Source organism: Pelophylax lessonae (assembly GCF_965119305.1).
Source record: "Pelophylax lessonae genome assembly, chromosome: 10".
NCBI classification, from domain to species: domain Eukaryota; kingdom Metazoa; phylum Chordata; class Amphibia; order Anura; family Ranidae; genus Pelophylax; species Pelophylax lessonae.
In genome coordinates, this window is record NC_138777.1 from 72,731,926 (window position 1) to 72,754,026 (window position 22,101).

Sequence of the window (22,101 nt, forward strand, 5' to 3'; positions counted from 1 at the left end):
ACTAAAAATGAATAGAACAAAAACACACGTGCTGCATTTTGCCAGCATTGCTGTGCAATTTGGGTTGGAATCTGGGTGTGGCGGCGGGCGGAATCACAGAGATATTCTGCCCACAATCCCAAATTGCTACATGTGAACAGTCAGGGCTTAAAAGGCTAACACAACAGCAATTCTAGAAGACTTAGCTCCCAGCACCTCAGTCAACAAACTTTGACAGCAGTTCCCACAATCTCAGATACCTAGTTACAGTATGAATTAATGACAGGAAGAAATTCTGCACTGCAGTTTTAGCCTGAGGAGCACACAAGGGAAAGAGGCGCACACACACACACACACACACACACACACACATACATATATATATATATATATATATATAAAATCCAAAATATGAAACTGAGCTTGGAAAACATCAATATTAAAACCACAACTAATTGGTGATATAAGCAGCGACTCTGCCGTGAGATAATTAACACAGAATACATTCAAATATGTAACAAAACAGCCGTGCAAAAATAAAGTGTTAATAAAAATAATGTGATAATAATATTATTAATAATAATGTATGGGATGAATACTAGCACATTATGCCATTAACTTTCAGGGAGAAGATTTTTTTTTGTGGTTTAATACCACTTTATGCTAAGACCAGTAAGCCTAGCATCACAACGAAAAGGGTCAACAACTTCCTCATCAGGACTACAATGTAGCAGGCTAGCAGCATACATCTAAATAGGGATTAATAACCTTCAGGGAAGCATTCAAATGTAGTAGCACAGCACTCCATACAGCTAAGCGTAAATCTCAGAATGTTCCCACTGTTATGTGAATGTGCAGATAGCACATACATGGGGAGAGAGAGCCTGTTCATTTGTAGGTCGCCTTCCTTTTTTTCAGAGCCAAACTTTGCCATAAAATAGATAACACACGAGCAAAGAAAAAAATCCATCCTGCCTACTGTGCTTGTATTCAGAATGGCAGGATTGGCTTTTGTAAGAGATCATCAACCTTACACCTATTTTACACTCTGATGTTGAGACTGAGGTATCCATTGCAAGTATGAAATAAGAGGATGATAAGAAGAGATATTATGAAAGAGTTTATAAAAACAGATGAAAAAAACTGAACTCCAACTGTTCTAGCAGCCCTGAACTTGATCCATGGTTGAAGTTCAGATCTAGAATGCAGAACACAGAGAGAGACACACCTGGTGGTTGTTGGTGACCTGTCCTCCTGGAGTTAAGGTTTAGGTCCAGACTCCAGCACAGCAGCACTTCAGAGAAAATTGAGATGATCCTTCCACGTGGTACTGACAAGCTGGCAGGCAGGTTTAGCTGAGCTAACAGCACTCACACTCAGGCAGCTCCTTCCACAAACAACAGCCAAAGGCAGGAAGTGGCAGCTCGAAGAGAGGAGGAGCCGATCATATGTGTCAGTGGGCTGGATAGGTGCTGCCTGCTCCCTCCCGCTCTGCTCTCAGTGCTGCTGTCCTCCTGGAAGCTTCTGTAACTGGCTGGACAAGTCAAGACATGTCTCTGGAGTCTCAGTCTGGACTAGAGAGGAGGTGGGGAGGCGGTAGAGACAGACAAGAGCACTGTCAGCCAGAGCCTCCCTCATCCCAAGCCAAGCCTACAGTCCGGGTCGCACTCCAGGTAGTCAGGTGGAGTAACAGCATGCAGCAGCATTAAAAATAACAATGCATTAGAGCCTAGTGCGGAGCAAATGTATATTGTACATATTGTAAATTGTACACTGATGCTCTAGGGGGGGGGGGTTCAACACCCCTAACCCCTATCCCCTTAGCTACGGCCCTAGTCTGTGCAGAATAAGAAGTCAGGATGGCATCCTCGGTTTGTCTCAGGAAAGGCTTCCTTTAACCACATAAGGACCACCTCACATACATATACTGTGGCTGGGTGGCCCTTAAAGGTGGAGTTCCACCCAAAATAGTTATCTATTCATCAAACAATTGTTAAAGACTTTTGCTATACTATGTATTAGTACCTGTGCTTAGAGCCTGTTGTGTTTTTGATTTTGTAAACTTGATCCAGGTATTTATAGGGAAAATTACACTTTGACAAATCATCTACATATACTAAAAGAATGGTGGCTCTGCTCTTGCCCAGCTCTCCTACTGAAAAATACAAGTTGCCTGTCCATAATGCTGCTCCAAATGCTACGATACTCTGCAAGTCACTGGTCTGGAACAAGCCTGTAGATCGGGATTTCTGACTTTGTTTTTTGTTCTGGGTCAAGTACATGGTAAGCCAGGGACAGCCAAGCAAGTAGCATCTTCAAGAAACACAGGTCAGAGGTATTACCTTACAGATTTTCAGTGCCGCCTTTCCACTGCCTGCCTTACCATGGGTCCCGCTGGGTCCATTGGAGAGGGGCAGCAAATGGCTCCCAAGATTTTTTTTCCAGCAGTTTTATGTGTCATCAGTTTGCAGGTGTTATTGGAGGCATTTCCCTATCTCATACTGCGGCCCGTAGTACAAACCGATGAGTATGAGGAGGCGGATTGCCTCCTCCGGGGAACATCCCTCATGTGATTGTGGTGTGCACAATGACGTCAAACATCAGCACACTCTATCTCATGCAGGGCAGGCTGGATCTTCTAGGGCAGTGGGGCAGACACAGGAGGACTGAGGACAGACAGTGGGTGTTTGGTGGACCAGTCTGGTCGTGAGTTATTGAAGAAGATAACAGTATATATAGTCTTTTCTAAATTTTATATTTATATAAAATAATGGATGTGGGGGCCTTTTGTTGGGCGTGATTTTTTTTTTTGGGCAGCACAATGTCTTGGGCTAGCCCTGCGCCTTGCTTTAATCTGTTTTGTCAGGATGATCTCATGAGTTTTAACTGGATTTTGACAGGTAAAGACTGTGCACTTTAACACACGGGATCACGGTTCCGGAGTTATTGCTGGCATCCCACCACAACATCGACCTCTGCTGCTTATGCCTCATGGAAAAGGATCCCCTGAGGTTGAAAATCTCCGACATGTGAGTTGTAGAGAAGTTATTAATATTCTATAGTTACTGCTAGAAATAGGCAAATCACCTCCACATCTGTGACAATGAATATTGAACATATTTGTGTTATTTTTGTATATTATAAAGAGTTTAACAGTAATAATGTGTTATTGATGCAAATTAGAATGGCTGAAAATCTGCATTATGATGAAAATTTTTAGGGGATCCGAAGGATCTGTAATAATTGCAATCTGCATGTTGGGGATAAGCTTACCGTGTATCTCTAGCCAAGTGGCTTTTTTTTTTTTCTTATATGATTGGGTTAAAATAAGAAAAATTGTGTTCTTCCTGCTAAGTTGGGCTAACCCATCATCTATGAGTATGTAGTCATGTCTGTGCACTGTACCACTGGCCTTGGCAGAAAATTATTGTAAACACTGCCTAGGTAGTCTTTAAGTGTCACTAAACCCTCATCATCTGGTTTCCCTCTACATGTCAATAAAAAGAAGAAGAAAAAAAAAAAACCCACATCATAAAAATCTATCAATATATGGTGTATTGCATGCTGTTCATACTTAGTCACTATCAGATTCTTTTCTGTAATCTGCAAAAACATGATTGATCCTGCTGTTCTCTATTGCCCCCTTCTGCCCATGTCCCCATTTCAGCTAGGGATTTTGCAGAGCAGTGTTGGCTGCTCTGCACATGCTCAGTTTTCAGTGAGTTTCTATGCTGAGCACATCACATCTGAGCAGCCCATGTGACTATAGAGTAACACATGTGGGCGTATACAGTACACAGTGGTAAATGACAGCCCACTCCCTCCCACCGTCTCCATGCCCACTAACTAGCTAAACACAATAGGGGTGGGATATTACATGTAGAATGATGGAGGCTTCACCTCCCTCTTACTCTAAAACACAGGCTGGAGGGGTGTGACACAGCCTGTGACTGGCAGAAATCCGCCCACATCATTGTTATTGCCAAAAAATAATAAAGATGTGATTTTTAAATATATATGTGTATGACAATTCAAAACAGTTTGATATTAATTATTTATTTTTACTCAGTATTCCAAAGGCTGATTTATTTATTTATTTATTTTTTTGAACATGTGACCAGCAGCAGAGGACTAGAAGCTCCTCCTGCTTATGATTTCAATGCAGACAGGCTGGGAAAAAGCTGGGTCATGTGACAGCTGTATATCGATTAGAAAAAAGGTACTTAGGGTTTTTGTTTGCTAAATAATGACAGTGCCATCATCCTCATACAGAAACAGAAGTGACAATATAATTTAAACAGTGCTTGTTTAGTATTACTTTAAAGCAGGTCATTGATGCATTCAATGTCTATGAGTTTAGATGGGGGGGGGGGGGAGGGACCTTCACTGGGTGTTTAGGCTAAAAGTACACCTGTAATTTAATGCTTGCACATATGTGTAAAATGGTTTGACAACTAAAAATGCTGCTTCTAGTCAATACCTACTTGGATCATGTAGAGGTAAAACCCACACTTACCCAGTTTATAATGCAGCATATCTCTGTGATGGACCTTGCCATTAGTAGACTTCCTGATGGAGCAGGTTGCATCTTTAGCCGTCCAACAACCAGAATGTCAAAGGCAATGCCAGTTGGGTATGGGAATGCACTGCCAAACTCAGAAAATTGCCTTTAGGACTGTGGAACTCTCAGACATGGAAGGCAGTTTGAACCACAGAAAAAGACCCATTTTATTCCTAGCAGGTTACTACATGAGTTGGGAAACTGCGTTGAAGAGTTAAAGAGGAACTACACTGCATCCAAGCACCACAAACCAAAACTCTAATTCATTTTTAGTATGCAAAGCAAACTCCCCCATCCATTTCCATGCTTTATTTTGCAGAGAAATCTCTTTGAAAAACACCCCCTAGCATTTCTTGCCGTAACCATCTTGAGTATGGGCAGCATGATTCATGGAGCATTTACTTCCTGAAATCCATCTGCCCTTCAACCAGGCATGCATACCGAAGGGTGTACTTAGTTGAGAAAACCCCCTCCTGAAGACTCCTGGGATGTATGACATAATTTGCCTAGGCCTGGAAACCAGAAAGTAACTGAAGAAATGTAAAAATACGTTTTAAACAAGTACAGTATATAAGATATATACATTCCTATCTATTTAAATATGCTAACAGTATAAGGTTTAAAAAAAGTCAGTGTTGATTGAGAGAGTGAAGTTCTGCTTTTAAGCCTTTGCTTAACCTATTTGATTATCATCATAATAAGAATTTTACAATTCAGCATGCTGTCATTGTAATTTCATGATACTAGCCCTCTGATAAGTTAGGCTAAGGTAGGATATTCCACTCACTTTGGGGATTTCTCCTTACTTCTTAGTGTGTCTTTAGTGCAGAAAGTATGCAAAAGTCTCTCCAGTGGGGACACAGACAGCAAAGAAAACCACACAAAGGTTTCATTCTAACCATTCTGTCCAAAACTTGGAAAAAAGGTTTTGGCTGGAGTTGCTCTTTAACCACATGGGAAGTGGAGTTGTACCTAACTAACGGGGGTACACAGAACAGCGAAAACTGCAGGCAGATCTAAGCTTCCCCTAGTTGCCTAAAACTAAAATAAGTGATTGAAGCTAAGACCGCTTTTGAGGTTGATTCATTGACTATATTGTACAGAATAAAATTGTGTTCAGCTTCTCTCTGCCTCTAACATTAAAAACTTTTTCCTATTTGCCATAGGGTCCATCTTTTATGTCCACAGAATACAAAACCAAATTCAATGTACAGTCACCTCATCATACAGGTGAGTCACTAAATGAAATGTGGGGGTTCTTCTACCCATTGATTTTTCACTTCTCTCTGGCAGGTTGAATCAATATCTAACTTTGCACATTCTTTTTTAGGAGATAGCAATTCTCTACACTTAAAGTATAACTATAGGCAAAACTTTTTTTTTTTTTTTCATGTTTGATAGAGCAAAGAAGGGTTATAGCTCAAGTTAATTAAATCACTGTCCTCTATTAGTTGCTAGTGGGAAAGTAGAATACTGTTTGTGTATGTTATTCCTTATATATGTTAATTATATTTCTGTACACAATTTAATCTGCATATGCTAATGTAATCAGGCACCTCACGTGGTGGGGTATATATTCGGTGTGAGTTTGTTCAATAAAGATTCCAGATCTTCTACAAGCTATTCTCGGCTAGTTTGGTATAGGGTCCGCTAGAATATCTGATATCTATGTTCAAAACAGAAGGAAGCGGTTCCGTTACATACAGGGACTGCCATTGCTGGCATCCTTTTAATGCTTATAAATTTAAATAGGACTGCAAGCAATTGATGGTGGTGTAGATTTTAGGATGCCGCTAGCACTAATCACTCCCTTGTTGTGAATGTGTTGTGAATGAAATAATATAAATATGTGCTGTGCAAACCTGTGTAGCTTATATTAATAATAAATTAATTAATTTGTAGTGAAAAATGTGTAACACTCATATAAATGAGTATATATCAACAGTTGTGCACTGAATAAATCCAATTTAAACACAATTAACAATTCTCTATATGCAATATAACCGAACAATGAATATTCAAACACATATAAATCATGAAAGTGAATTAGTATCCAATTCCTTATGCCTGGTATCCAAATTATAAGTGTCCAAACAAAGTATGCTTCTCTGTATGGAGATGAAATCCCAATCACCAGTGCTCGAATATGGTCGTGAGCAAACTTGATTTCACCTCCAATCTCTGTGCCCCCCCCCCCCTTCAGGTGGGTGCCTCACCTTTATGCCTGTGACCTCGCACTTAAACTTGGTCAGTGAAGGCCTTGTGCTCAATCCAATAGATATGGATGCGCAGTTGCTTTTTCTTAAATGCTGTCAGGGTGCTCCTATCCCTCACGGATGGCTCACATAGATAGGAAGAAAGATATACATGGTGCAAGCAGCGTCTTGTAAACGGACAGAATAAATGTATTGCACTTACATTTAATTGGTGCTTGCAGCACACCACACTATAATGGCTATTCTGCAAATAGTGGCCCAGAAGCTCAGGCGGGGGGTCTCCAACTGTTCTGGTTTATCCGCTCAGTGAGCTGTGAAAATGCTCTCTGCCGTACTCACACTCTGCCGTACGGCCCCTCCCCCATACTTCGGAGTGTAAGATACAGTATATGTCATTTAATAATGCCATAAACAGACTTTTGTGTTTTCATTTGATGATTTGCCACATATTTTGTATAAGGGGCCCACTAAACCTATATTGGTTATATATTTGCCAGCCCTAGTCATATAAAGTCAGTACTGTATATCTTGTAGTAACAAGAGCAAACCAGTGAACACTGTATCATGATTCTGTTATCACCATCACATTTCTGTTTATTTCTAGGCACCTTTCAAAATTCTGTTATCGGAGCAATGGAAAATTCAGGATTCACTGAGGGGTCAGCCATGGAGCCCATCACCCATGATCCACATTCACAGCACTGTGTGCCGGTAAAATTGATAATGCCAGCGTTCTATTTACTGCCCGGGATAATAAAAGATAACAATTTAAAGGCATACCCTTATTAAAACCCCTATTTAAAAAGACAATTTTGAGATGCTTACAAAAAGCAAAGTTCCTGCTCAGTATTTCAGTTTTTTATCCAGTCATAGGTGTAGCGTGCTCCTTTTTATTAATTATCTGATATGTGAATCCGTACTTGTGATGGGGAAGGAATTCAAAAAAACACCCAGTACAGGCTAATTACACCAGTAGTTGGTGTACCCCTGGTGGTTTGTCTGGTTGGTGTACCCCTGGTGGTTTGTCTGGTTGGTGTACCCCTGGTGGTTTGTCTGGTTGGTGTACCCCTGGTGGTTTGTCTGGTTGGTGTACTCCTGGTGGTTTGTCTGATTAAAAGTACACTACAATCAAAACTGTAAATTTACATTTTTGAGATTTACAAAGAGTATGGCCCTCAATTCATGTGGGCACTACCCCACAACCTTTTATCATGAATCTGGTAATCCTGGAATGCACCTTTCTGGGATGTAGGAATGCTGACTAAGAGCTTTTTAGATCCTCTACTGTAATAGAGAGGTTTGGGGTTAAAAAAAAAAAAAAAAAAGACATACATACTCACTTCTATGCTGCAGCATTAGTGTGATGCTGCAGCTGACCCACATAAGCTGAGAAGGACTGAGCGATCACTTGGTTCTCAGTCTTCTCTGAGCGGAGAGCAGTGACTGTCAATCACCGGGTCTTTGCTCTGCCCCTCCAGCGCTCACTGGAGCAGAGAGGGGCGGGCACAGCTGGCTCTAGCTTTAAGCAATTTGCTGGAGTCAGCTATTAACCAGGCAGCTGGGTGGATCCTGACAATATGGTTTAGATCCTTCCAGAGCCTGGAGCGGCTCTGTAACATAAGCTGACAGTAGGCTGACAGTGGGCTTTAGCTTTTCTGGGTCACAGGAGTGCAAAAGTAAGTGCACTCCTGTGACCCAGAAGAGAAGAAGGACCAAAAAAGATTTAGCCGTACTTCTCTTTTAAATAACATCTGTTTAAATAAATGTTGCTAATGTGGATTTCATATTGTGCATTGCATAATGTGAAAACATTTCACTTTTTAAAAATACCTTATATTTTTTACATTTTTTTGCAACAGTCATACGACCTCTTGGTGAGTTCCTTTAGCTGTGCCGGTTGGGGTGGTGAGCAGTGAGTCACTCACTTGTAATTAAATTCATCTTTCTCCTCCTCTTATGAGCAGATTTGAAGGGTTGCCAGCCTGAAGTTGCACCCCAGGAGCACGCATATTGGGGTAACAATGCCGCTGCTGCATTGCAAGGTGGTAGGTGAGGGCCTGTTCACACTGTACTGCTGCAATGCACTAAAATGCAGGTGCACATGATCCTAATGTTATAAACATGTGGTGTTCATATCACTGGGTGGGCTTTTCTGTATGGTAAAAGCACGTTAAAAACGCTCATTAAAAATTACAAAAAAAAAAAATGCACCTGATTTGCCAACACATAGGTGTGAATGGGCCAGTGTTGTTACCCTGAAAAAAGTATCAGGCTTGAAAGTTTATATGCATAAAAAAATAAATAAATAAAAAAAAAAAAAAAGCTACAGAAAAAATAACCTTTATTTCAGCTGCTAGGGTTACAGCGCACATATGCCGCGATGTATTAAAATCTGGTCTAACCTAGTTAATATATTATATGTGCATTTGTCATTAAGCTAGTGCTGTCAGCTTCTATTTATTTTTTTTTTTTTTTTGCAGAAGGGGTATCACCGACTGATGGGACTCAGTATCACCAAGACCGATTTTCTGCCAAGCTCCATATTGCAGGTGTTTTGTAATGTGTTTTGTAATCCGGGGGTCATTTACTAAAATGGTGAAGTGTAAAAATTGGCGTTAATCGCCAATAGTACCTGCGCAAGTACCTGCGCAAGTGGAAAAACTAAGTGAGCAACACTCAAAAGTGTATATTAAATCTGTGCAGTGCAATATATAAGAGTGCATAAGTGACACAATTATATGATGGTATAATACCAAAAAGGGGACTGCAACAAAACCGTGAAAATGTATAAATGAAATAAAAATATACCTAAAGTATACAATGCTGCGCTCACCTATAGTGCACTAAATAAACATAAACATGATATAATGTGAGTCCATAGACAACATAATCAAATAACTAAGTACAGTGTGCATCCACAAATCAAATGAAGGTATGTAGTAAAATAGAGAATAAAGTCCCATACACCAACACAGAACTTAAAATGGTGCAGTCTCTAAAGTATGACTTCTCCACATATATACAGTGGGTACGGAAAGTATTCAGACCCCCTTAAATTTTTCACTCTTTGTTATATTGCAGCCATTTGCTAAAATCATTTAAGTTCATTCTTCTTCCTCATGAATGTACACATAGCACCCCATACTGACAGAAAAACACAGAATTGTTGACATTGTTGCAGATTTATTAAAAAAGAAAAACTGAAATATCACATGGTCCTAAGTATTCAGACCCTTTGCTCAGTATTTAGTAGAAGCCCCCTTTTGATCTAATACAGCCAGGAGTCTTTTTGGGAAAGATGCCACAAGTCTTTCACACCTGGATTTGGGGATCCTCTGCCATTCCTCCTTGCAGATCCTCTCCAGTTCTGTCAGGTTGGATGGTAAACGTTGGTGGACAGCCATTTTTAGGTGTCTCCAGAGATGCTCAATTGGGTTTAAGTCAGGGCTCTGGCTGGGCCATTCAAGAACAGTCACGGAGTTGTTGTGAAGCCACTCCTTCGTTCTTTTAGCTGTGTGCTTAGGGTCATTGTCTTGTTGGAAGGTAAACCTTCGGCCCAGTCTGAGGTCCAGAGCACTCTGGAGAAGGTTTTTGTCCAGGATATCCCTGTACTTGGCCGCATTCATCTTTCCCTCGATTGCAACCAGTCGTCCTGTCCCTGCAGCTGAAAAACACCCCCACAGCATGATGCTGCCACCACCATGCTTCACTGTTGGGACTGTATTGGACAGGTGATGAGCAGTGCCTGGTTTTCTCCACACATACCGCTTAGAATTAAGGCCAATAAGTTCCATTTTGGTCTCATCAGACCAGAAAATCTTATTTCTCACCATCTTGGAGTCCTTCAGGTGTTTTCTTAGCAAACTCCATGCGGGCTTTCATGTGTCTTACACTGAGGAGAGGCTTCCGTCGGGCCACTCTGCCATAAAGCCCCGACTGGTGGAGGGCTGCAGTGATGGTTGACTTTCTACAACTTTCTCCCATCTCCTGACTGCATCTCTGGAGCTCAGTGATCTTTGGGTTCTTCTTTACCTCTCTCACCAAGGCTCTTCTCCCCCGATAGCTCAATTTGGCCGGACGGCCAGCTCTAGGAAGGGTTCTGGTCATCCCAAACGTCTTCCATTTGAGGATTATGGAGGCCACTGTGTTCTTAGGAACCTTAAGTGCAGCAGAAATCTTTTTGTAACCTTGGCCAGATCTGTGCCTTGCCACAATTCTGTCTCTGAGCTCTTCAGGCAGTTCCTTTGACCTCATGATTCTCATTTGCTCTGACATGCATTGTGATCTGGAAGGTCTTATATAGACAGGTGTGTGACTTTCCTAATCAAGTCCAATCAGTATAATCAAACACAGCTGGACTCAAATGAAGATGTAGAACCATCTCAAGGATGATCAGAAGAAATGGAAAGCACCTGAGTTAAATATATGAGTGTCACAGCAAAGGGTCTGAATACTTAGGACCATGTGATATTTCAGTTTTTCTTTTTTAATAAATCTGAAACAATGTCAACAATTCTGTGTTTTTCTGTCAGTATGGGGTGCTATGTGTACATTCATGAGGAAGAAGAATGAACTTAAATGATTTTAGCAAATGGCTGCAATATAACAAAGAGTGAAAAATTTAAGGGGGTCTGAATACTTTCCGTACCCACTGTATAGGCTCTTCAATCCCTTCACCACATGGACACCCAGTGTGTGGGAACTCTTACCAGAAGGCACCGACCCCTTAATTATAGGGGGTCAATGCAAGCGGAGTTGTACACAATATAGAGATTCAGAATCCAGAGTGTGTCTGAGCCCTCCGGAAGGATCCACCTTACAACCGCCTGTTACATAAGTATGCTCCGCACTCCTCTGCCAACCCAACGCTCCTCAGAGGTTAAATAAATTAAAGGAAGGCCAATATAGTGAAGCACGTTCAGGTAGTTTAATAAAAATAAGGTTGGGAAAGGCTGTGTTAGAGAATAAAAATGCACACACATACATACACATAGGTTTAACTGGATGAACATGTGTCTACTAATTTACATAGGCCAACCATAGATGGTTCAAATCTCGTCCGGTTCAGCAGGAACTGGCCGAAATTCGAACAATGTATGGGCAGGCTGAATGTACCAAGTTGATCAATTGATCAACTTGGATACAACCAGCCTGTTGGATTTTGCATGCGATTATTGCTAGCAGCTAGTATATCCGCTAGCAATAATAATTGTCTTCTCCCAGTGGGAACGGCTTACCCCAGGCTCGGTCCATGAGCAAGATTTGTACCACAGGCTCCAATATGGAGACCTTGCCACCAAGTGAGGAACTTAAGTAATTACTGTTCCCCCACTTCCAAGTCCCCAGCCACCTGCCATCACTGCTTCTACTGCCGACTGGCTGCTACTCCTTTTTACACACTTTTGCTCCCTAACCATAAGGGTTGATTGGAACGTTCATTTGTAGAATCTTCCCTCAATGGTTAACTTGGTTACACTTGTTCTACACATACACTTCTTCTTAACCCAAAGGGTTAAATGTAACTGGCTCACAGTTCTTCTGAATACACAATGGGGATGATTTACTAAAACTAGAGTGCAAAATCTGGTTCAGCTGTACATGGTAGCCAATCAGCCTCTAACTTCAACTTGTTGAATTAAGCTTGGACAAAAAAAAAAAAAAACTGGCGGTTGATTGGTTTCTATGCAGAACTGCACCAGATTTTGCACTCTCCAATTTTAGTAAATCGAAAGGAGTTATTCGGAATCTGTGTTTGACCTGGATATTGCCAACATCCCTATTAAGTATATCAAAGAAAAGAAATTCCCCTTAGGGGTGGGACTTTAGCGGCAAGAACCAGGACTTGAGTATGTTGCGTATAAATTTATTAAACAATTGTGAAATACAAGAAGACAGTGACATAGAACAATAATGTGTCATAAAAACATGGCCATAGATACGTCTCTGGTGCAGAGGATGTCTGAGATGTCTGGTCAGTTAGCCTAGTCCAACAGGAGAAGCCAGATCTCAGACTGGAAATGTGAGAAGTAGAAATCAATATTTGGTAATGACAGTTTGTCAAAAATAAATAAATCATTGTACAAATTACATAGTATCTATTATAAATTACACAGTGTCTGTTATGCCTAAATGTATAAATAATTGTAGTATTTCTGTAAGTACATACCAGATATGCGGACTCTCTGTGAGACCAAGGAAGAAGGGCCATGTAGAAAAATTTAAATCTTAGCGGGTTAGAAAACCTCGATTCTCTTAAAACCGTTACTGGTATGCACCAGCTTATCGTTGTCTGTATTCACAGAACTTGGAGTAACGGATCATACGTTTCTGGGCTTGAAAAGGGGGGACTCCCAAATCCTTAATGGATAATTGCAAAAGAAAGGTAAATTTGGTGGCCCCACAAATGGCAGTGGGTATGCTCCCTCAATCAGAGTTCCCTCAAGGATCTCAAGGAATAGGTCCACGTTAGAGGGCGTCTATAACAAAAAACAGAGGGGGAAGGAAGATGGAATAGGTAAAGGATATACATAGGAAGGCGTGTTAAGAGAAAAAATAATATAAAAATCAAAGGTGGTATATGACAGTGGTAGTACCAGTAACTACCTGTAACGTTGTATGTGTCTTGAAGGGACATCAGGGAAGGTAAGTATTGTACTGGGCTTCTCCAGTACAGGGTCCCTATAGACAAATGGTCTGAAGGGTAAGGAAAAAATGTTCCTTATTAGGATACATATTGATGAGTAAAGGGCTAGTAAACTGGCTATGAGAAAGAGGAAAGAAGGAATCCACGCCATTCCCAAAGATGTAAGTAATTTTAGTAAATCAACCCCAATGAGTACATTCAGAGAAATCCACTTGATACACCACATAAGAAATTCAGACCAGGCAACTCCTTCTTGCAAGGAACCTGTATTAACCTCTTTCACACAAGTGCACAGTGAATAGCTAAACATCTTTAGACAACATAAATCCTTTTCTGCTCTGCAGAACAATTGGCCATGCTGTTGCAATCTGCTCTCTTACCCTTCTTGTGGCGTCGCCCATAACAAATTGTATGCAAAGTCCTTTTAGATTGTAAATCCATGCAGGTGGAACCTTGGCTCAGGTCCCGCTGATTGGTAGTTCTGAATTCTAGCTGAATTGGATACATCTATAACTCTTGGAGGATCTGAATCCCCAGCTGTAGTATCCATGACAAGGTAATCTTAGACTCATTAATGAACTGTTTTATATTGTGTTAAATATAGAAGGATTAGGGTTCATTATATCTGCAGTGACCGGAGAGGAGAGTGAAGCTTGGAACAGTGATGGAATATCTTGCCACTGGAGTCCCTGCAGATTGAAAAATGTAGCCATCCTTGAGCTTTGGGCCCAGTTCATACTTTTTATTTTACAATAAATATTCTATTATTTCATGGTAAATTTATGTATGCTGATGCTTCGTTTAATTCCAACTGTTTTGCAGGGGAGAGAGCCACTTCCAGCATTAGCCAGGAACTCTGAAAGAGACAGTGGCTTCACCAGAGAAACAGATCAAGTACTTCATACCAGTGTAAGATTTAGTCCTTGTTGTTTTAATGGCTAATATGTAATTCAGGATCTTTTGTTGAATATAAATAGGATAATGGTTAAAGTGGTTCTAAGGTCTAATAATTGTTTACCTTTAATGCATTCTTTGCATTAAGGTAAAAAAAAGTCTAGGTAAAAGCACGCCCCCCTAACCCCATTTTTAGACTTACCTGAACCCTCATTTGATCCAGCGCTGTGCTCGTCTACAGCAGCTCTCTTCCCTAAGTTCCTGGATTTATAAACATTGCTGATCCAGCAGGAGCCATTGGTTCTCACTGCTGTCAGCCAAACTCTGTGACGAGGGAGCAGGGCCAAACTCATTGTCTGTGTCTAAAGCTGAATACACACTATCCAACTTTTGTTGTCAGATTTCCTTCAGATTTACCTTTTCTATGTAGTACAAGGGCCTGCCAGATTGCATACAAATTAAAAGTGTTTAGGTTTGACCTCCTATTATATGGTTTTGGTAAGTCTAAAGGAAAAAGTCTTCAGAAAATCTTATAGTGTGTATGGCCCATTAGAACACAGGCAGTGCGGCTTGGGATCAAGCCCACAGGTGGCGACAGTAGGAAGCGGCTTCCTATGGTGGCACCAAGAAGAGGAGGAGCCAAGAGCGCCAGTGCGGGACTCGAAGAGGAAGTTTGGGGCTGCAATTCCATTGCACAGAGCAGGTATGTATAAACCGGTTATTAAAAAAATAATAATAAATTGTATTTACAGTCACTTTAACAACTTCCATCTGGGCCAATGTTGACACTTCTCACATACAAATCTACATTTTTTTTTTTGCTAGAAAATTACTTAGAAGGCTGAATTTAAAGACACCCTGAAAATCAAAGTGAAAAAATGATGCAGCAGGCTAGTCCATTTTGCTGAAATTTCATTTCAGCAACTCAAAATGGTACTCAGTGGTTTGTATGGCCCCAGCGTGCTTGTATGCATGCCTGACAACCTTGGGGCAAGCGCCTTTTGAGTTGACGGATGGTGTCCTGGGCTATTTCCTCCCAGATCTGGAGCAGGGCATCACTGAGCTCCTGAACAGACGGAGGTGCAACCTGGTGGCGTCAGATGGACCGGAACATAATGTCCCAGAGGTGTTCTATTGGATTTAGGTCAGGCGAGCGTGGGGGCCATTTAATGGTATCAATTCCTTTATCCTCCAGGAACTAGCTGGATACTCTCACCACATGAGGCCGGGCATTGTCATGCACCAGGAGGAACCCAGGAGCCACTGCACCAGTGTAGGGTCTGACAATGGGTATAAGGATTTCATCCCAATACCTAATGGCAGATAGGGTGCCATTGTCTAGTCTGTAGAGGTCTGTGTGTCCCTCCATAGATATGCCTCCCCAGACCATCACTGACCCACCACCAAACCGGTCATGCTGAATGATGTTACAGGCAGCATAATCTTCTCCACAGCTTCTCCCCTTTCACGTCTGTCACATGTGCTCAGGGTGAACCTGCTCTCATCTGCAGAAAAGCACAGGGCGCCAGTGGCAGACTTGCCAATTCTGGTGTTCAATGGCAAATGCCAATCGAGCTCCACAGTGCTGGGCAGTGAGCACCGAGCCCACTAGAGGACGATTGTTTGGTCAGAGACATTCACACCAGTGGCCTGCTGGAGGTCATTGTTTTGGGGCTTTGGCAGTGCTTATCCTGTTCCTCCTTGCACAAAGGAGCAGATACCGGTCCTGCTGATGAGTTAAGGACCTTCTGTGGCCCTGTCCAGCTCTCCTAGAGTAACTGCCTGTCTCCTGGAATCTCCTCCATGCTCTTGAGACTGTGCTGGGAGATACAGCAAACCTTCTGCCAATGGCATGTACTGATGTGCCATCCTGGAGGAGTTGCAATTCCTGTGCAACCTCTATAGCAGGGGTCTTCAAACTATGGCCCTCCAGTTGTTCAGGAACTACAATTCCCATCATGCCTAGTCATGTCTGTGAATGTCAGAGTTTTACAATGCCTCATGGGATGTGTAGTTCTGCAACAGCTGGAGGGGCGTAGTTTGAGTATCCCTGCTCTATAGGGTCCAGGTATCGCCTCATGCTACCAGTAGTGACACTGACCCTTGCCAAATGCAAAACTATTGAAAAACAGTCAGAAAAGATGAGTAGGGAAAACAATTTCAGTGTTTCACCTGTAAAACCATTCCTGTTTTGGAGGTCGCCTGATTATTGCCCATCTAGTGTCCCTGTTGTTAATCTTATTAACACAAAAGCAGCTGAAACTGATTAACAACCCCCTCTGCTACTTATCTGACCAGATCAATGTCCCAGGAGTTTAATTGACTTGTTGCTATACTCTGATTAAAAAGTATTCCTTACATTTTTTTGAAGTGTGTGTGTAATATATATTATTTTAGCAGAGGCCCTATAGAATGAATTGATGGGTGTTGCAATATTTTAGGTCACATAGTATGTGCGCAGTGGTTTTTCAAGCGCAATTAAAAAAAAAAAATACACTTTAAAGAATTTTATTGCACACAAACACAACATAATACCCATTTTTTTTTTGTAAAATATGATGTTACACCAAGTAAATAGATACCTAACATGTCACACTTTAAAATTTCATACACTCGAGGAATGGCACCAAACTACGGTACTTTAAAATTCTCCATAGGCAAAGCTTTTAACGCCTTTACAGGTGACTAGTTTAGAGTTACACAGGAAGTCTGGCACTAGAATTATTGCTCTCACTCTGACGTTTGTGACGATGCCTAACAAGTGTGGTGCAATTTCCATATATTCCACATTTCCACATACATATGCGTGCGTTCACATTTTCTCATAGCGTGGGGATACTTTTACATTTTTTAACTATTTTTTTTTTTGTTGTATTACCTTTTGCTTTCACAAGGGATGAACAATATTCTATGTGACAGCATGGGCCTTGAGAGAGATATGGAGAGATCTGAGTCAGTGGTGTATTTTGGTTTTGTGCTGCCCTAGGCAAGATTAAAATTGGGCGCCCCCCCCCTCCCCCACCTATGTAACTTTGCCCCACTCCTTCTTTTTTAACGGATGTGGCTCCCTCCAAAATTGAAGGACTACAAGTCCCAGCATGAACCCCTGAGATCTCACGAGAGGGGGGGTGGGTGAGGGAGAGAGAGAGGGGGGTGGGGGAGTCGGGATGAGAGAGAGAGGGGGGATGAGAGAGAGAGAAAGGGGGGATGAGAGAGAGACAGAGAGAGAGACAAAGAGAGGGGGATGAGAGAGAGCAAGAGGGGGGTGAGAGAGAGAGAGGGGGGTGAAGAGAGAAGAGGGGTGAGAGAGAGAGGGGGTGAAGAGAGAAGAGGGGTGAGAGAGGAGGGGTGAGAGAGAGAGGGAGGGAGGGAGGGGTGAGAGAGAGTGGGGGGATGAGAGAGGGGCGGTGAGAGAGAGGGGGAATGAGAGTGAGAGAGATGGGGGTGAGAGAGGGGGTAATGAGAGACGCGGCTCTAGCAACCAGTGGCCAATAGAGTCTCAGGTGGAGTGGGGCAGCTTCTTTGCTGCCCCCCTACAAAGTGCCGCCCTAGGCCTGGGCCTTGTTGGCCTAGGCCAAAATACAGCACTGATCTGAGTTCTGTTAGACCCAAAATCTCCCTCTGGCCTCCAATTTGGTCTGATCGCCTGCTTTCCTGGCCGTTAACGTCAGGTAAACAAAGAGATGAAACCGGAAATGACAAATTCCTCATCGCCTCTGATTTCCGGGGTCACAGAGAGGGAGGAACAACATCAGTTTCTCTGTTTAGTGCAGCCATCGCCACCGGTCGCATAGCTCCTGTATTCCTCTATCAGATGGGAAAGCCGGGTAAAGGCACTGGGAGGGGGAGGGGAGACCATCTTCTGTTGCCTGCAGAAGTTGTTCAGCCATTCAAATCACTTCTACTTTACAGGGAATCGCCAGATGCAAATTTTGATACTGGGATAATGCCTGTAGCTGCAGGCATCATTTCGGGTATAACCACTTTAACCCAAGGAAGTCCATGAACACCCTACGGTCAGGAAGTGGCTAAGATGGTACCTGCAATAACCTTTATTGCCAGCTTAGTCGAGTGTTGAAAGAACATATTCCTAGGCATCCTTTGTATGTGTATGTTCCAGGCAAGAAGCTGGACACTGGCATAAGTAGATTCCATCAGTTTTTTGATTAAGTGCTTCTGAAACAGTAATCAAGCCACTGTTCAGCACAGGACAGCTAAATTCTGCACCATACGATGGCCAGCAGAGAGGAACATGCTTGTCTTAAGGGTTGCTATTTCACTCAAGCTTATCACTTATCACTTATCACTTACACCCTCTGCTCTCAGTGCAGCCAATTGTGGGAATACAAAGGGAGACATTGAGCAAGCATAATGAATTGTAATCCCAGGCATAAAGAAAATGGATGCAGATGGGGATCTCCAGAATGATTCTAGGGTATTTATAGGGACTAAATGTACATGGAATTTTAAAGAAACCCAATGAAATAATTAAGAATGGAAACTTGAAATATATAGGTCTTTTTTTTTTATTTATTTTTTTTATTTTAGTTATGCCTTAAATCCTAAGTTTAATAAACAAAAAATCAGCACAAGGGACTTGACTTACTAGTACAGTAATACCTTGGTTTGCGAGCATAATTGGTTCCGGAAGCATGCTTGTAATCCAAAGCACTCTTATATGAAAGCGAATTTCCCCTTAAGAAATAATGGAAACTCAGATGATTCGTTCCACAACCGTATATTGATATAAAAATGATTACAGCAATACAAAATACAGGATAAAGTGTGTAATATTTCCTCGTATCACCTAAAAAAAACCTGGCTGATCCTGTCAGTTTCTGCCCTCCCCCCCATAGGCTGACCACGGTATATCATGCTGCTGAGTCCTGACACCGTGGTCAGCGTACGTGTCTCTGTCATCCGCAGCCCTGCACTGTCCTCTCTGTCCTCCCCCCTCCTCCCTGCTTCTCTGTCAGGTGTCCCCCCCTCCCCTTCTAACACTGAAAAACCTTTTATTATCTTATATAATCCGCTTTGTTTCCCAATGCTAGCTGCTTCAGTCACTGTTTTTTTTTGCTGGCTTTACCCGATTTCAGAGTGCCGACCGGCTGTGACGTGACCTGCCAGCTCTCTCCTCCTGACTGATGTCAGCGGGAGAATCTCAGCTCCGCCCCCTCGGCAGCTGTCAGACGGGGAGAGGAGAGAGGCAGCGGGTCACGTGATGTCTGATCGGCGCTCTGAAATCGGGTAAAGCCAGCATTTTTTTTATAAAACTGTGACAGGAGCAGCTAGCATTGGGAAACAATGAGGATTATAGCAACATAGCAGTGTGGATTAACAACCACTTTAACATTGTGAGTGTTATTCCTTTTTTTTTTTTTACATTAAAACTACTGCTATGATATTGCTTGTATATGAAGACAGCGTTCGCAAACCAAGGCAACATCTTAAAAAAAAATCTTTGTTCGTCTTTCAAAACGCTTGTAAACTGCATTACTCGTAAACCAAGGTTTTACTGTATAATGTGCCCCTTGTGTTGCTATTTTCTGGTTTTGGTAGAAATCATCTTCTATGAATGAAAAACAGGCTATGAATGGAGGAAGGGCAGATGATTGAAAGGTCAATTATCATGCAGTAAGGCAGCACATTAATTTTGAATAAAATGACACCGCTTTGCACCCAATCCTTTTTTGTAACTCAATGCACCACAACGTGAGGCAAATCTATTTATACAGTATGTGCCTGTACCCCAAAATCAACCTGGTATCAAATCCCTCTACTACTATATAAAACCCCACAATGGGGAGGAAAATGAGGAATTGGGACTTTCTAAAACCAATAAGAGTATGAATATGAACAGTATGAAAAAAATATTATCTAAAATACATGATTTTATTGGGACAACATTCAAATAAATCCTGAAGCAACAGGGACAATGTAATACAACATAGAAAAGCTTGGAAACACAAAAGCTAAAATTGTATAAAATATAAACCCTTGACTGGAGCACCAATGTGCATAATTAGTAAACAAATATGCCATCAATAAAACCTCAACGCGTTTCACCTGCTTTCAGTCTTCCTCAGGGAGTTGGCATCAGTGGTTCCATATAATCTCTGCAATACATATGTAAATCAGTATATCTACCAGACAAAAATGTTCTATTACATGAGGCACATTTCTTGGTGCTGTAATAGTGTGTTGGGATGTCATTAAAAGTGAATGGTACTGCAATGAACCATGGTTCACTCATTACCAGAGTAACATGATTCAACATGTTTTATCCTTTAAAAATATTTGATTGCTCAATACAGAGAAATTACTTGAACAAGTAATTGTAGAATTGTTACATTGTCTGCAAAATTATAATAATGACCACATAATTTGATTTTTTACCCTGTCTCTATATTTACATATAAAACAGTCTCTGCCTGATGGCTCCAGACCTGGCAACAGCATGAAGCAGAAGGATGATCTTTTAGGAAGAGTATATGGTGGGAAGAAGGTCTGTATATAGGCAGTTTTATTATTTTTGTTAATGAGGGAAATGCTTTTTATATATATATATATATATATATATATATATATATATATATATATATATATACATAAATGAGGAAATGTTGCTGGAAATCACCTGACCCACCTCTGGTGTCCTCTTGGAGGGCGCTGGTTGACTCTGTTCTTCCCCTATACAGACTTAACCTACATGAGTAGGGGGTGCCCTCAGAAGTTTGACAAGGTGTGGGGCATCTGGCTGGGTACCTAGAGACCTTATGTCTGGGCCTGGATATTTACATCATGTGTTTTCCTTGCTTTCCTGGTGTTCTCTCTCTCTCTCTCTTTCTCTCTCTCTCTCTTTTCTGACCCTCCTTGGATCTTCCCCCGATTGCTGTCTCTTGTCTCTTCTCTTGCCTCCTGGCCCCCCTTTTCTGTTCCGTTGCCCCCTCTACCCTCGTGCTGAACGAAAAAATTCACTGGAGTTGTCCCTTATCTCTTTAACATTTGTCTCATTAACTGTTACTTTATTGTGCTCAATTGTGCCCTGTTACTCCCTCTAAAGCACTTTATACCGCTGTATGCCTTGCGTTGTCCCATTGTACACTGTGAGATTTTTACTACCCTGTATTTACGCTTGTGTGGTTATTTGACTTTTTTTTAACTGCATAAAAATAAAAAGGTTTGTTTAAAAAAAAAAAAAGAGGAAATGTTTACCCTTTTGTAGGAACCATCTGGATTCAGTACCAATAATCTGAAATACATGCAGCCTGAGAAGGAGCCTCCACAACATTACCTGACTAACTACAACCAAAGGTACTTTTCAGTCAACCTTCAGAATTTAACATCAATGACTAAAAAGACTTCTGATGCAAATAAAGCGAGTATAGCACAACGTGGCTAAATTTGGCATGTAACGATTTCCATGTAGCAGAAGCATTAGTGCTCCTGGCAAGAGACTTATCACACTGATAACCTCAGCTCCTCTAAACGCTGAGCTCCTCTAAACGCTGAATTGCAATACCTAGACCTTGCCAGTTGAGAGCAGGCAACACTTTTATGCATGTTTAGAAATTAGAGCCTTGGGGGGTGTGGTTTCCACTTACATGGCTGGACGCAGTTAGGCCCCTTTCACACATGCATCAGTTCATCAGTTCAGTCACGTCAAAATGGATGAAGTATTCATTAGCTTTTCATCCGTGGTCATCATCATAAGTTTTTTTTTTTTTTAATCCAATACCAGTGCAAAAACGGATGAAAAACTGACCATTTGTCAGTTTACATCCGTTTTTTGTCCGATCCATTTTTTT

General features: G+C 41.6%; 1 protein-coding gene across 1 annotated transcript in view; it reads left to right on the forward strand.

The window, feature by feature from the left end:
* LOC309565945 (stabilizer of axonemal microtubules 4-like) overlaps nucleotides 1-22,101 on the forward strand; it is a 94,786-nt gene that overhangs the window by 50,931 nt on the left and 21,754 nt on the right. The window contains exons 8-14 of the mRNA XM_082270974.1: nucleotides 2,880-3,008; nucleotides 5,707-5,770; nucleotides 7,361-7,467; nucleotides 9,237-9,305; nucleotides 14,222-14,308; nucleotides 20,718-20,798; nucleotides 21,519-21,607. Of these exons, the coding sequence (XP_082127100.1) occupies nucleotides 2,880-3,008; nucleotides 5,707-5,770; nucleotides 7,361-7,467; nucleotides 9,237-9,305; nucleotides 14,222-14,308; nucleotides 20,718-20,798; nucleotides 21,519-21,607 (626 nt within the window). The remainder of the gene's footprint in view (nucleotides 1-2,879; nucleotides 3,009-5,706; nucleotides 5,771-7,360; nucleotides 7,468-9,236; nucleotides 9,306-14,221; nucleotides 14,309-20,717; nucleotides 20,799-21,518; nucleotides 21,608-22,101) is intronic.